The 14591-nt window shown below is 62.9% G+C and overlaps 1 protein-coding gene across 1 annotated transcript in view; it reads right to left on the minus strand.

Annotated features, from left to right (window-relative positions):
- Window positions 1-840: 840 nt before the first annotated feature.
- Window positions 841-14591, minus strand: part of WNT6 (Wnt family member 6) — a 28973-nt gene continuing 15222 nt past the window's right edge. Inside the window, exons 2-4 of the mRNA XM_045031628.1 lie at window positions 8696-8916; window positions 3500-3801; window positions 841-1592 (exon numbers count right to left, since the gene is read on the minus strand). Of these exons, the coding sequence (XP_044887563.1) occupies window positions 1131-1592; window positions 3500-3801; window positions 8696-8916 (985 nt within the window). The 3' untranslated portion in view covers window positions 841-1130. The remainder of the gene's footprint in view (window positions 1593-3499; window positions 3802-8695; window positions 8917-14591) is intronic.

Genomic DNA, 14591 nt, shown 5'->3' on the forward strand with positions numbered 1-14591 from the left:
GGGGGCAGGGGGGAGGGGCGTGCCACTTCCGCTGGCCCCTTTCAGACAGTCTCGGGCGGCCAGAAAATGCACTTTCCCCTCGAACGATCGATGGGTCTGAGAAATCTCGCCCGGGTCCAGGCCTGGCTCCTCTCCTGGCTCTGCCGCGAACTCTCCGGGCTGCCTTCGAGCAGGCTGCCTTGCCTGGATGCCCACCTCAGTGCAGCGGAGATCGGGGGAGCTCCTTGGCTGGAGGGGACGCTAGCGGGACCGGCGATCACCCCCCCCCCCCCCCGGAAATTAGCCAGGCCCCGGAGTGAGCAGCTTGGCACCTGGGAGCTGTGGCGTGGGCTCGTTAAAGGGGAAGGACCTGAATTGTTTGCTGCGAGCGACAGATGCACCTCGAGCGGCGCGCCGGGTCCATGCCGCCTCAGAGCAGAGAGCGCCCCCTACTGATGTTCAGCGCTACTCCCTGCAGCATGGCACCCCCGCTTGGCCCCTGTGGCTTGGGGCTCAGCACGGCCGCAGGGGGGACAGAGCCCCTGGGACTAATCAGCTCGAGTGAGACGCAGGGGGGCAGCCGTGCCTAGGAGCCTGGGCAGACGTGGGCTGGACAGAGCGTATGTGGAGTTCATGAACCGGCTGGGCCCCGAACGAATCTCCCCTGTGGGGTGTGGCGATGTCTGGGTGCCCCCGGACAAGGTCCCCACGTGGGCACGGCCGTGGCTGGCTGCCCCCCGGCCAGCATCCCCTTCTGGGGTGTGGCAAAAGCCCTGCTCCAGGAAAGGGGGCAGGACTGTGTTTAAATAGCTTTATTAATGTCACCCCCATGCCCACAGAGCCCCTGGCCCAGTGGCCGCAGGGGCCTGAGGAGGCAGCGGGGCGGGGGCAGCCCGGGTGCCATCCTGGCCTGATTCAGGTTCACTAGTGAGGGAGTCCGGCCTCATCCCCACTGAGTCTGTGAGCGTCGCCCCACGGCCCAGCCTGGCCCCCAGGCCTCGGTGCCCCTGGCCGGCAGGGCGGGGCACAGCAAAGCCCCTCCCCGGGGGCTGGACGGAGACCCTCCCCCAGCGCCCGCGTCCGGGAGAGAGGGAGCTGCCGGGCAGCCCGGGGCCGGGGTGGGGCCGGGGCCGGCGGGCTCCCTGGCCGGCTCAGAGGCAGAGGCTGAGCTCCTGGTGCACGCGGCACTTGCGGCACTGCACCACGCAGCACCAGTGGAAGCGGCACAGGCAGTTCTCCTCCAGCACCACGGTCTCGGCCCGGTGCCCGCGCCCGCAGCACAGCAGGTCGCAGCCGCTCACGTCCGGGGCTGTGCTGTTGCACACCCGGCCCCGTGTGCCCGGCGAGCCCGTCTTGCGGTTGGCCGTGCAGAAGTCGGGCGAGTCGGCCGAGTAGACGAGATCCTGACGGTCGGGGGGCTTGATGCTGCGGCCCACGGGGAGCAGCGTCTTCCCGTCGTTGGCCCCCATCACCTTGAAGGCCCCGTTGAACCGCTCCAGCAGGCGGTCGCCCACCTCGCGGAAGTGGGGCATCTTCTTCCAGCAGGTGTGCAGGGTGCAGGAGCCCGACAGGCCGTGGCACTTGCACTCCGTCCGCATGTAGCTTCGCACCGCCTGGGGGAGACAGGGCCGCTCAGCGGGGCCTGGCCGCAGCCCCCCGCCCCACACTGGGGTCCCCTGCCCAGAGCCTCTCCTCAAACCCCACCGGATCCCAGCCCCCCGGAAGGAGACAGGGGTACACCGGGTGCTGTCAGTGGGGGGGTTCAGGAGTGTCTGCGGGGGGCAGCCCCCCGTACGGGGATTCGACCTCACCAGCCACTGCCCAGCAGAGACTGGACCAGTGCCCACCAGAGCTGGCCCGGGGCGCGGCTGGCCATAGGAAGCAGGCCAGGGAGAGCTCGGGAGGGGGCCATGCCCGGGCAGGAGCCTGGGGCTTGGTGAGCTGGGCTCTGCAGCAAGGGCCGGAGCAGATCTGGGGAGGTCAGAGCTGGGGCGGGTGGCAGGTTTTCCAGGGCGGGGCAGGCACCCTGCCGGGGGTGGGGTGATGGGGGAGGGATTTGTCAGGGAAGTGGGGGAAGTGGGTGTGTGCTGGTGGGTGTCAAGCAAAGGCGCACCTAGGTGTGGTGTGTGACGAGCTGGGAAGGTTCTGAATGTTTGCTCTGAACACGGTGCGGGTGCCTCAGTGTCCCCTCGGCAGTTCTTAATATCCAGGTGGTGGGTCAGGGGGTGGGATTGCTGCAGAGCAAGGGGCCAGTGCACCTAAATGCCTGGGACTCTGTCTCCTAGCAACTGATGGCCTGGGCCCCTCCCCAGCAAAGGTGCCAGCTGAAGGTGTTGGAGAACAGAGAGATCAGGTGACCTCCTGGCCCGGGAAAGGAGCTGAGCAGAGAGGAGGGGCTGGAGGGGGGTTCAGTTTGGAGCTGGCTGGGGATGGGGAGTGAGGGCAGACGTGGGGGTCTGGCTCACTGCCCCCCAGAATGGACCCAGCTGAGGGGTCCCGTTCTCTGTACCTACAAGCTCTGTTTTAGACCCTGTTCCTGTCGTCTAATAAACCTCTGTGTTACTGGCTGGCTGAGAGTCACGTCTGACTGCGCAGTGGGGGGGCAGGACCCTGTGGCCCCCCAGGACCCCCGCCTGGGCGGACTCGCTGGGGGAAGCGCACGGAGGGGCAGAGGAGGCTGAATGCTCCAAGGAGAGACCCAGGAGGTGAAGCCATGGGAGCTTCTTGCCCTGCAGACAGGCTGCTCCGAGGGAGAGGAGGCTCCCCAGAGTCCTGCCTGGCTTTGTGGGGAGCAGTTCCAGGGCATCGCCCGGGGACTCCATGACATGGTTCATGGTGCAGGCTTGGCAGGCAGCATGCGGCTGTGCCTGGGGGGCAGCACTGGAGGACAGGGTGGGGAGGATGGGGGAGGGGGGCTGGGATGGCCCAGCGGTGGCAGGGCGGGGGGGAGTGTGGCTGGCAGGTACCCTGCCCATCGGGTGGGGAGGATGGGGGAGGGGGGCTGGGATGGCCCAGCGGTGGCAGGGCGGGGGGGAGTGTGGCTGGCAGGTGCCCTGCCCATCGGGTGGGGAGGACGGGGGAGGGGGGCCGGCCCAGCGGTGGCAGGGCGGGGGGGAGTGTGGCTGGCAGGTGCCCTGCCCATCGGGTGGGGAGGACGGGGGAGGGGGGCCGGCCCAGCGGTGGCAGGGCAGGGGGGGAGTGTGGTTGGCAGTTGCCCTGCCCATCGGGTGGGGAGGATGGTGGAGGGGGGCCAGGCCGGCCCAGCGGTGGCAGGGCGGGGGGGAGTGTGGTTGGCAGGTGCCCTGCCCATCGGGTGGGGAGGATGGTGGAGGGGGGCCAGGCCGGCCCAGCGGTGGCAGGGCGGGGGGGGAGTGTGGCTGGCAGGTGCCCTGCCCATCGGGTACGGAGGACGGGGGAGGGGGGCCGGCCCAGCGGTGACAGGGCGGGGGGGAGTGTGGCTGGCAGGTGCCCTGCCCATCGGGTGGGGAGGACGGGGGAGGGGGGCCTGGCCGGGCATTACCAGGCGCCCGGCCTCGTTGTTGTGCAGGTCGATGAGGGTGCGGATGTCGCTCTTGCCCTTCTTCCGCTTGGCGTCCATGAACTGCCGGGACTTCTCGTAGCCGAAGTCCACGTCGTCCCCGCAGCCGCCCCACTCCCAGGCGGAGCCCTCGGTGCCCGGGCCGGCCGTGGGCAGCGGGGGCGCCCGGCTCCGCGTCACCTCGCAGCTGCACTGCAGCAGCTCGCCCATGCTGCAGGCCTGGGTGACGGCGTGGCTCACGCCGGCCGCGGTGATGGCGTAGACGAAGGCCGTCTCCCGGATATCTGCGGGGGAGGAAGCAGCATCAGCCGATGGCCCCCAGGGCCATGGGGGCAACCTGCTGGCCAGCAACGCTAGGGGGTGCTGTGCTGCAGGGGGCACTGGCTGGGGGGGGACCCCTGGGGGGGGATTTTCCCAGGGGCTGGGGCGTGACCACACCTCCCGGCTCGGGCAATGCCACTCTAACCCTCCCACCCCTGCCCTGGCATCTCCCCTTCCTGCCCCAGGCTCCGCGGGCTGTTCATCGGGTACCCTGTCCCACCCCAGAGGTGGCTGTTTGTCTCCTGTCACCGGGGGCGGGTCCCTGTGCCTGGTTTGCAGAAGGCTCTGCTGGGAGAAAGGGGCTTGGAGAATGTAACACCCCCGCCATGTTCTGCACGGGGGCTCACTGGTCACACTCGGACCTCGGGGGGGGGGTCTGTGGGGCAGGCGGGGACAGGGGCTTGGGGCTGGGGGGCGGGTTGCGCTTAACGCTCTGAGACAGGCTGGCAGCAGGGAGGACACTGCAGCTTGTCCAGCCTGGCCAGGTTCCCTTCACTCTCCCAGCACCGCCCCCCCCAGTCCCTCCGAGGAGGGTTCACCCCATCCCCCACCCCAGGGGCACCTCCTGGAACCAACGAGGGGGGGCAGAGATCGGAGTCGCCAGAGGCCGTCCCCTTGCGCAGCACCTCAACCGCAGGAATCAACGCATCTCTTGCTCTCCTGCCCCAGCTCCCTGAGCCCCCAAAAGCATGGGTCCCCACCTGGAGCTAAAGGCGACTCCCCATTAGTTACGAGCAGTAAAGGGCCTTTGACCCACAGCTGAGCTGGTCTGACTGCAGCCAGTAGAGGGCAGAGGCAAGTAGCTCACCACGGTAACCTGTCTCCCTGTCAGCGCCATGTCAATGGCGGCTCTGAGCCCTCAGAGGGCGCCAGGAGATCCCCCCCTGCCCCAGAGCTGCTAAGTCTGAGAGTCCAAGTGGGGGCTGGCTGGGAGGTGACGGAGCTGGGGAGGCCCCACTGGGGCCCATCTCCCCATCCTGGGGCACGTGACAGGCTGCCCTGCCCGGTGCCTCCCCGTGGGGTGACGCTGGGGCACTCACACCCCTCCACACACTCTCCCAGCACCAGCCTCCGCCCTGCAGGATTCTTTCTTATGAGCGTGTTCTCCCCGTCTCTGCTCCGGGACACGAATTCCAAGCATCCTTCCCCTGCCCGGACCTGCTCCGGCAGCCCCAGCGAACGATTCGAGCAGCGTCACCCCGTCGGCCGCGGCTCCGGCGCTGCAGCTCTTACCGCAGGGTCTGGGGCCCATCCAGCGCTCGGCAGGGCCCCCAGCCCTCCCCCCGCCCTGGGGCTCCCTTGCAGCCCACGTTGGAACCCAATGCCTGGCCCCGGCGGGGCTGTGGAGCCTGGCAGCAGGGGGCACTGCAGGGGGGTCTGGGTCCCTGCTCAGGATAACTGCCCCCGGCAGGTTGGGCGCTGCCCAGATGCCCAGGGAGAGACCAGCCCGGCGCTAAAGATGACGTGCTCAGAGACAAGAGAGCAGGCAAGGAGGGTCACTGCTGTGGCAGGCGCAGGCCGGCGGCGTGGGGTGGTGGGAGCCAGGGGAGAGGATGTGGCGACGGAGTTGACCTGCCTAGCGGATGCATTTGCAGTGGGCCTGTCACTGTGGCATCTGGGCACAGAGCACCCAGCAGCAGTCGCCCAAGAAGATCAGACCCCCCAGACTCTGCTGTTCTCAAAGCAGGGGATCCCCCCTCACTGGTTTCCAGATACCAAGCTGTTCCGTCTCTGCTGTGCCGTCTCATATGGCCAAAGGGCCGGTCCTGCGCCTGCTAACATAGAACCTAGCTCCGGCGTGGGGCGGGCCCCTCAGTGCAGCGACTCTGCACAGGACCCAGGCGTCCTGCTGAGCTCCCCGCGGCGCGCTCTGCATCCAGAAGGGCGAGCGTGAGCTTCAGCCGTGCACGTAGGGAAGGCATCTCGGAGCCGGTGTCACCTCGATGTGCGACATCAGCCAGCCCAGGACCCACCTTGAGGGGCGCCGCATGGGAAAGGGCTCGGGAAAGGGCACCCCGGAGGCCCGAGACCGAGAGCTGCGCCGGCTCCACCTGGCGAGGTGTCCAGGAGAAGGCGGAGCGGCGACTGATCGGCGTTCAGAAGGACCTGCCCGATCTCTGGCAGCTGCTGGTGCTTTGATCTAGCAGATGACGGGCTAAGGAGACCCAGCAGCTGATGCTAGAGCGACTCAGAGTAGATGTTTAACGGGGACAGGAGTTTCCCATTGGACCCCCTGGCCCCCGCCTGGGCTGGGTTCTCCAGGGCTTGACGGCGTTCCATCAACACTGGCTGTCTCTCTAACGCTCGGCACTAGCTCCACCGGCCGCCCGGGGCTGGATGCAGGAGTCGTGGGGGAGCTCAGCCAATCCAGGAGTCCCGAGCCGGCATTTCTCATCCTTCTGAGCTGGGACGTTCCCCGTCCTCCGGGGTAGTTCCTTGGCATCACCACAGTCCCCAGAGCTGCAGATCCATGGTCCTACCAATGGGAGAACCCCATTCCAGGTGTGTGGGACTCGGCTCCCACCTCTCCCCTTGGGAGACCATGGCAGGGCAGGAGAGCAGGCTGGGTTCCTCCTTCTGTTCCCTGTCCTAAGGCAGATCCACGGTCCCCGCAGGGCTGGCGTGGGGGTCACAGCACAAGCCGCTGCCCCTCACTGCTTCCTAAAAGAGCCCACGGGAGGGGAGGGCTGCTGGCTCGGGGCTGTGGCCAGGTGAGGCCGTGTGGTGCAGACAGCGGCTGTCCGAGCCAAGCGTTCATCACGTCAAGTCAGAACCAGAGCCGGCCTGGCCTTACGAAGTGGGGTCACTGGCCCGTTTAGCGCCTTGACGCCCGTGGGCCGGGTCTTTCCTGTACCCTGGGACAGCGCACGCCTCCCTCGGAGAACGTACTGGCCGCAGGGCGGGTGGGAATGGGCATCGCCTGAGCCCCCTGGGTGCTGGCCCCCAGGGCAGGGAGCCGCTCCAAACACATGCAGGATGCCCCAGCCCCTTTGCAGCAGCCAGAGCTCAAAGGGAAGGCGGGCGTCTCATTGGGCGCACCAGGCAGTGGGGACGGGCTGGCTGTTGGCTAGGTGGGGTGGCCCAGACGTGCTGCTGCAGCCCATGAAGGTGACAGCTCCCAGCATGCAATGCTCCATGTTGATCCAGGCAGACCAGCTGCACTGTGTTCTGGGACATGGCATCTCCATTGCGGCCCAGGGTGTCACTGTGGTGCCCCCAAGACCCTCGGGGCATTCTCAGAGACAGCAGGGAACACCGCCCTGCCTGGGCCAGCACCCAGTCGAGTTAACAAGAGTCTGTCCATAAAACCCAAGTGACCCAAACTACTGCAGCTAAAGGAGAATCCCCATTAGCTTGTAGCACTACAGGGCTTATGACACACAATGGAAGCACTGAGTCCCACCAGTAGAGGGCAGTGGCTGGACATGCACCTGCACATCTGCTAGTTCCTGGCAGTATGGCCAGTGTGGGCAACTGCTGAGCTGCAGCCAGGGGGCACTAAATCCCCTTGTGACCCCCCCAGCTGGGCACAGGTTGGGGGTTCTGGTGTCACCTAGGATGGCCTGGGGGGAGTCCCACATGTGCTTGGACAAGCCTGACACACACCCAGAAGGACAACCAGGCCCTACTGGGCCAGGTCAGCACAGCATGGCAGGGGGCGAGCACCCCCCAGGTCCTGCCATCCGGTGCCTTCTGGGGAGCACCGCCCGTGCTGCGCCCTACATGACACCTGGACTATGGGGGCGAAGGGCTGGGGGGGCAGACTTGGCTACAGCTGGGCCAGGCACCAGCCAATGGCAGGAGTGAAACTACGTCCCTGACCCCCACTGCCCATCCCAGTGCCCCCTCCCCAGGGCAGATCCCCCCGGCCCCCTGCCAGCCCCCTCTGCCCCCGTGCCCCTCTCCCGTAGGCTGCGTGCCAGCTATTTGCAAGCCTCCCCCGCCCCCGGTGCCCTCGGCGCAGGCGCATGCAGGGAGTGGCGTGGGGGGGGGACGTCTCCTCGGGGCGCAGTAAATCACTGCCAGACGCGGAGGCATTCTTGAGCTTTATTAAGCCCACGGTGGCTGGGAGCACAGGTAATTGGTTCATTACAACACGGGAAGACATGTCCCGGCAGTAAACCTTCGGCCCTGCTGCGCCCCCGGGGGCCTGCGCTGCGGCCTGGCTCTCACCCAGGGGAGCGGGCGCAGGGAGGTCGGTTAATCCCCCTCGGCCGGCCGTGCTGCGGGGATGGGCTTCGGCAGCTTCTTCCCGGCTCTGGCAGGGCTTTGAGCAGAAGGCAGGGGCCTCGCTGTCCTCCTGGGGGGCAGCAGCCTTAGCACCCGCCCACTGGAGGGGGTAGAAACACGGCAGCAACTCACCTCACCCACCAAGGACAGGCAACCACCTCTGGGGTGGATTCCGGCAGCTGATTAGCTGTGCAGAGACACTCTGCCTGGCTGAGCAGGGGCTGCCCTGACCCCGGGAGAGGAGGTGACGGGAGCAGCCTAGGAGGCCAGGCTAGGGTCCGTATTGCTCCAAACCAGCCAGCCTCCCCCGCTTCGGGGAGCCCTCCTCAGGTGAGGAGCCGGGATCGGCCCCGGCCTGAGGGCAGGACCCTGGTGGGCTTCCCCGACACCGCTGTGCAGGCTGATCCGTGCCCCACGCACACAACCCCCTCTGATAGCCTCCGGACAGGTGGGGCCCCACTTCCCTCTCCGCCGTGAGGCTCAGCCCTCCCCCGATTCCCCAGCCCCCCATCTCTAGGCGCCGGGCAGCCCCTCCCCCAATAGCACGGGGCAGAGGGAGTTTCCAGCTGTATTCAGGGTTCCGGGGGGAGCCTGGCCCCAGGGATCGCTTGGCCCCGCCGGCCTTACCCTGCTGCAGGATCTTGCCGAAGTACTTGCTGTGGCTGGTGCAGTTCCAGCGGCGGAAGCGGAACTGGTACTGGCACTCCCGCACGCCCAGCTTGGCGCCCTTGGCCACCTCCTGGACGATGTCGGGCTCCGTCTGGCACAGCTCCGCCTGCTTCCCCGCCAGGCGCTTGCTCTTCCGGCAGATGCTGTTGGGGTCCATGAGCAGGGGGCTGCCCACTGCCCTGGAGAAAGGAGAGAGTGGAGGAAGCCAGCGCTGCAGCAGCTGGGGCACCGGGGACCCCGACCGCGGGTGGGGCACCGGGGACTGGCTCCCAGCTGGCTGGCGCAGGCCCTGTGCCTGATGCCCTTGTGTGGGGCACCCCCTCCCCCCCAGCCTGCCCTCCCCTCCGAGGCCCTGCCCAGGGGGCCCGCTCTTGGCTCGTACCATGTCACCCGCCAGCCCCGCCGCCCGTCTGCATCGTCTCTGTGCCCCTTGCCATGGGGCTGTCTGTGCTGGGCGCCCCCTCCCCGAGCCACCCCCTGAGCCCTCTTCTCCCACAGCACACGGCCAGGGCCTCATGGGACAGCGAGGACAGCCACCTCCTCCCCCAGCGACGGCGGGCGCTACTGGTGCCATTTGGGTACCCGCAGGCAGCCACGAGCCCAGCGGGACCCTGAGCCCCCTCGACTGAGGCAGGGGGGGTGATGGCAAGGGAGGGCACGTCAGCCAGCTCCCGTCTCTCCCTTGGGGCAGCTGCTCCCCTCCAGGCGCTGGGCTCACTGGGGAGAAGGGGAGGCGGAGCTGAGGGTCTCTCCAGGGAGCCTGGCACCCAGGTGCCCAGGTGCCCAGGATGGGATGGAGCCTCCGGGGCAATTCTCGATGCACTGGGGGAGCTGCCGGACAGGGGCTGGGAGCCCAGCCCTGCCAGGTCCCTCGGCGGCCCCTCCCAGCCTGCTGTGCCAAAGGCAGGAGTGGCCCATCCCCTGGCCCCCGAGTCCAGCTCAGCTCCGGAACGGGCCCCGAGAGACGCAGGGGGCGAAGGAGGGCCCTGCCTCTGAGCAGCTCACTCCAGTGCCAGAACTCGGGGCGGGAGGCAGCTCCAGAGAGTGCAGGGCGGGAGGCAGTAGGGGGCGCTCTCCTCTCTGGCTCAGGCTGACGCCAGGGCCCCAGCATAGCGCTAGGGGGCACCGGGCTGAGAGCAGAGCCCTGGGGTAAGCGAGATAAAATCACTCGCTGATTTGTAATCTGCCCCTGTCCTGCAGGGTCAGCTGGCCGCTGAATCCCTCTGCCACTCCTGCCCTATGCTCCTGTGTAGTGTCTCTGCACAGCTGACCAGCTGCCGGACTCCACCCCAGAGGTGGTTGCCTTTCTTTGGTGGGTGAGGTGAGTGGAGGCAGATGCTGAGGTGTTTCTCCCTGTTAGCGGGTCGAGTAGATGCGGGGAGGAGTGACAGATGCACTAGAAATATCAGCGACTATTGCATGGCCATTGTAACCCCGGGAGCTCTTAGTTAGGGAAGTGGATTGGACTGAAGAACTTGTGGATCTAAAGATGGAGGAGGCCTGGAATTACTTCAAGTCAAAGTTGCAGAAACTATCAGAAGCCTGCAGCCCAAGAAAGGGGCGAAAAATCATAGGCAGGAGTTGTAGGCCAAGCTGGATGAGCAAGCGTCTCAGAGAGGTGACTAAGGCTGTGGCTACACTTAGCACTTCAAAGCGCTGCCGTGGCAGCGCTGCCGCAGCAGCGCTTTGAAGCGCTAAGTGTAGTCAATGCGCCAGCGCTGGGAGAGAGCTCTCCCAGCGCTGTCCGTACTCCACCTCCCTGTGGGGAATAACGGACAGCGCTGGGAGCCGCGCTCCCAGCGCTCTGGCTTTGACCACACTGGCGCTTTGCAGCGCCACAATTTGCAGCGCTGGAGAGGGTGTGTTTTCACACCCTGCTGCAGAGCTGCAAATTTGTAAGTGTAGCCAAGCCCTATGAAAAAGCAGAAAGCCTACAGGGAGTGGGAGATGGGAGGGATTAGCAAGGAAAGCTGCCTTATTGAGGTCAGAACATGTAGGGATAAAGTGAGAAAGGCTAAAAGCCATGTAGAGTTGGACCTTGCAAAGGAATTAAAACCAATAGTAAAAGGTTCTATAGCCAGATAAATAAGAAGAAAACAAAGAAAGAAGAAGTGGGACCATTAAACACTGAGGATGGAGTGGAGGTTAAGGATAATCTAGGCATGGCCCAATATCTAAACAAATACTTTGCCTCAGTCTTTAATGAGGAGCTTAGGGATAATGGTAGGATGACAAATGGGAATGAGGATATGGAGGTGGATATTACCACTTCCGAGGTAGAAGCCAAACTCGAACAGCTTAATGGGACGAAATCAGGGGAATCAGATAATCTTCATCCGAGAATATTAAAGGAACTGGCACATGAAATTGCAAGCCCATTAGCAAGAATTTTTAATGAATCAGTAAACTCAGGGGCTGTACCGTACGACTGGAGAATTGCTCACATAGTTCCTATCTTTAAGAAAGGGAAAAAAAGTGATCCGAGATTATTTAGACAAAGGAAACGCAGTGGATCTAATTTACCTCGATTTCAATAAGGCATTTGATACGGTTCCACATGGGGAATTATTAGTTAAATTGGAAAAGATGGGGATCAATATGAAAATTAAAAGGTGGATAAGGAACTGGTTAAAGGGGAGATGACAACGGGTCGTACTGACAGGTGAATTGTCAGGCTGGAGGGAGGTTACTAGTGGAGTTCCTCAGGGATCGGTTTTGGGACCAATCTTATTTAATCTTTTTATTACTGACCTTGGCACACAAAGTGGGAATGTGCTAATAAAGTTTGCGGATGACACAAAGCTGGGAGGTATTGCCAGCACAGAGAAGGACCGGGATATCATACAGGAAGATCTGGATGACCTTGTAAACTGGAGTAATAGTAATAGGATGAAATTTAATAGTGAAAAGGGCAAGGTCGTGCATTTAGGGATTAATAACAAGAATTTTGGTTATAAGCTGGGGACACATCAGTTGGAAGTAACAGAGGAGGAGCAGGACCTCGGAGTATTGGTTGATCACAGGATGACTATAAGCCGCCAATATGATATGGCCGTGAAAAAAGCTAATGGGATCTTGGGATGCATCAGGCGAGGCATTTCCAGTAAAGATAAGGAGGTGTTAGTACCGTTATACAAGGCACTGGTGAGACCTCATCTGGAATCCTGTGTGCAGTTCTGGTCTCCCATGTTCAAGAAGGATGAATTCAAACTGGAACAGGTACAGAGAAGGGCTACTAGGATGATCCGAGGAATGGAAAACCTGCCTTATGAAAGGAGACTCAAAGAGCTTGGCTTGTTTAGCCTAACCAAAAGAAGGTTGAGGGGGGATATGATTGCTCTTTATAAATATATCAGAGGGATAAATAAATACCAGGGAGGCAGAGGAATTATTTAAGCTCAGTACCAATGTGGACACAAGAACAAACTGGCCATCAGGAAGTTTAGACTTGAAATTAGACGAAGGTTTCTAACCATCAGAGGAGTGAAGTTCTGGAACAGCCTTCCAAGGGGAGCAGTGGGGGCAAAAGACATATCTGGCTTAAGACTAAGCTTGATAACTTTATGGAGGGGATGGTATGATGGGATAGCCGAATTTTGGCAATTGATCTTTGATTATCAGCAGGTAAATATGCCCAGTGGTCTGTGATGGGGTGTTAGGTGGGGTGGGATCTGAGCTACTACAGAGAATTCTTTCCTGGGTGCTGGCTGGTGAGTCTTGCCCACATGCTCAGGGTTTAGCTGATGGCCACATTTGGGGTCAGGAAGGAATTTTCCCCCGGGGCAGATTGGCAGAGGCCCTGAAGGTTTTTCGCCTTCCTCTGCAGCGTGGGGCAGGGGTCACTTGCTGGAGGATTCTCTGCACCTTGAGGTCTTTAAACCACGATTTGAGGACTTCAATGGCTCAGACACAGGTTTGATACAGGAGTGGGTGGGTGAGATTCTGTGGCCTGCGTTGTGCAGGAGGTCAGACTAGATGATCATAATGGTCCCTTCTGACCTTACAGTCTGAGTCTATGATTCAATCCTCCCAGGTCACACCGCGTTACACCAGGAATGACTCTGCCTCGGCTTTCCCCACGATCCCAAGAGGAAAGCAGCTGGCGAGGGCCTGATCCTGTTCTCACTGTGACACTCCGGAGTCACTGCAGCGCAGTTCTCCTTGTTCTGGCTCCAGACAGCACCTGGCACGACTGTGACTGGATCACGGATCAAGACTCATTCCTAGCAGTGCCCTGGATTTACACCAGCATTGCTGAGACCCGCAGCTGGCCCCGCCTCTCTTGGCAGAGCTGTGCCGGCCCGCGTGCTCAGACACGCTGCCTGCCAGGCCCTTTGCCAGGGCAAAGCAGCAAGCAGGGCATGCGACATGGCAGCCTGGCTCAGCGGCTACTGTACCAGTCTGAGTATCAGCAAAAGTCCCCGCTCTGCCTGTGGCAAGTCCTGGCCCCACTCTGTGCCTCAGTTTCCCCTCCCACTCTCTGCCTGCCTGCTTTATTTAGCTCATGAGCTCTTCGGGGCAGGGGCTGTGTCTCACCGGGTGTGCACAGGCACCAAGGTGCTAATACAACGTGCCAGGGGCGGGCACTTCTACCTCCCGGCCCTTGATTCCACGGCGTCTCAGCCCCGGCCCAGGGTGGCAGTGCCCAGGGCGGGCTGCAGCGTGCTGCACATTCCTGGAAGGTCTCCTCCCCGGGGGAGGGAGGCGCTTTTGCAGCCGGGGCTGTTCTCTGTTTACCTTGTGGGAGAAGAGCTGAATGACCTTGCCTGACGATAAAGCCCCGGGAAGCCCTCTGGCTGCTCTCCAAGTTCCTCCCCACTCCCAGGCTAGCCTCCCGATGCCCCAGCATCGCCTCCAGCGACAAGGTCAAGGGATGCTGCAGCCCGGGGGTGTGTGAGCGGGAGGGATCCGGCTCCTGGTACCATGGCTGCCCGAGGCGGGGGACTCAGGGACCATTTATTATTGATTCGCCTCCTCTGAGGGTCAGGACAGGAGGCTCTTCGGGGTGGGGGTGGGTGGAATAAGCCAGGTGTGGCAGCTTGGAATCATGGTGCCCGTTCACACCAAGCAGCAGCCCGGGGTCCGACATGGAGACGGGCACGGGGGGACCCCCGACTGCCTGCCCCAGCCCTCTGCTCTCCGCTCCTTCCCAGGCCCTGAGCGCGGCCCCGCAAACCCGTCCAGGCCTCCCTGCTCTGTGTCCAGAGTGCAGAGCAGGAGACTCTGCCAACGGTATAACCGGGTCGGGAAGGATTCGATTTTTAGGGGTGAATGTCGGTAAACGTCAAGTTCACACAACCCGCCGGTAGCACTTGAAATTCACCAGAACAAGGCTTCACCATCTACTGCCATTAACTAATTCTGGTCTGGCTCCCCTCCTTACCCCCCGCCCCCGCCCCTCCCGGCGGTGTCTGACCCTCCGTAACGTCCTGCAGCTGTGCCAGTTTGAATCAATTAAAAATAAATATCGATATCACCCATTGAAACTACAGAAATACAAACCAAGCTCTGCCCAGCCTGTATCTATCCCAGGAGGGGCCGGGGGTCAGTGGGGAGGGGAGGGGAGGGGTGACCCTCATTCATACCCCCACCCCATGGCTGCTCTGTGTTCCTGCTCTCACTATCCTTTCAGCGCAGGCACTAGAAACTCCTGCTCTTAGCTGGAGAGGTCCCAGGTTCGATCCTCACTCATGACCCACCCAGGCGGGAGGCCGCAAGGTGGAGAAGACAAGGACGCCCGGCTATAGACGACCCAGGATTCCACCTCCCATCTCTCTGCCCCCCAGGTCTCTGTGCCCACCTGTGGCCAAGCCAATGCCCCATAAGCATCACACTGTGGCCCAGTGGGCTCTGG

Source organism: Mauremys mutica, chromosome 10 (genome assembly GCF_020497125.1).
Source record: "Mauremys mutica isolate MM-2020 ecotype Southern chromosome 10, ASM2049712v1, whole genome shotgun sequence".
NCBI lineage: Eukaryota > Metazoa > Chordata > Testudines > Geoemydidae > Mauremys > Mauremys mutica.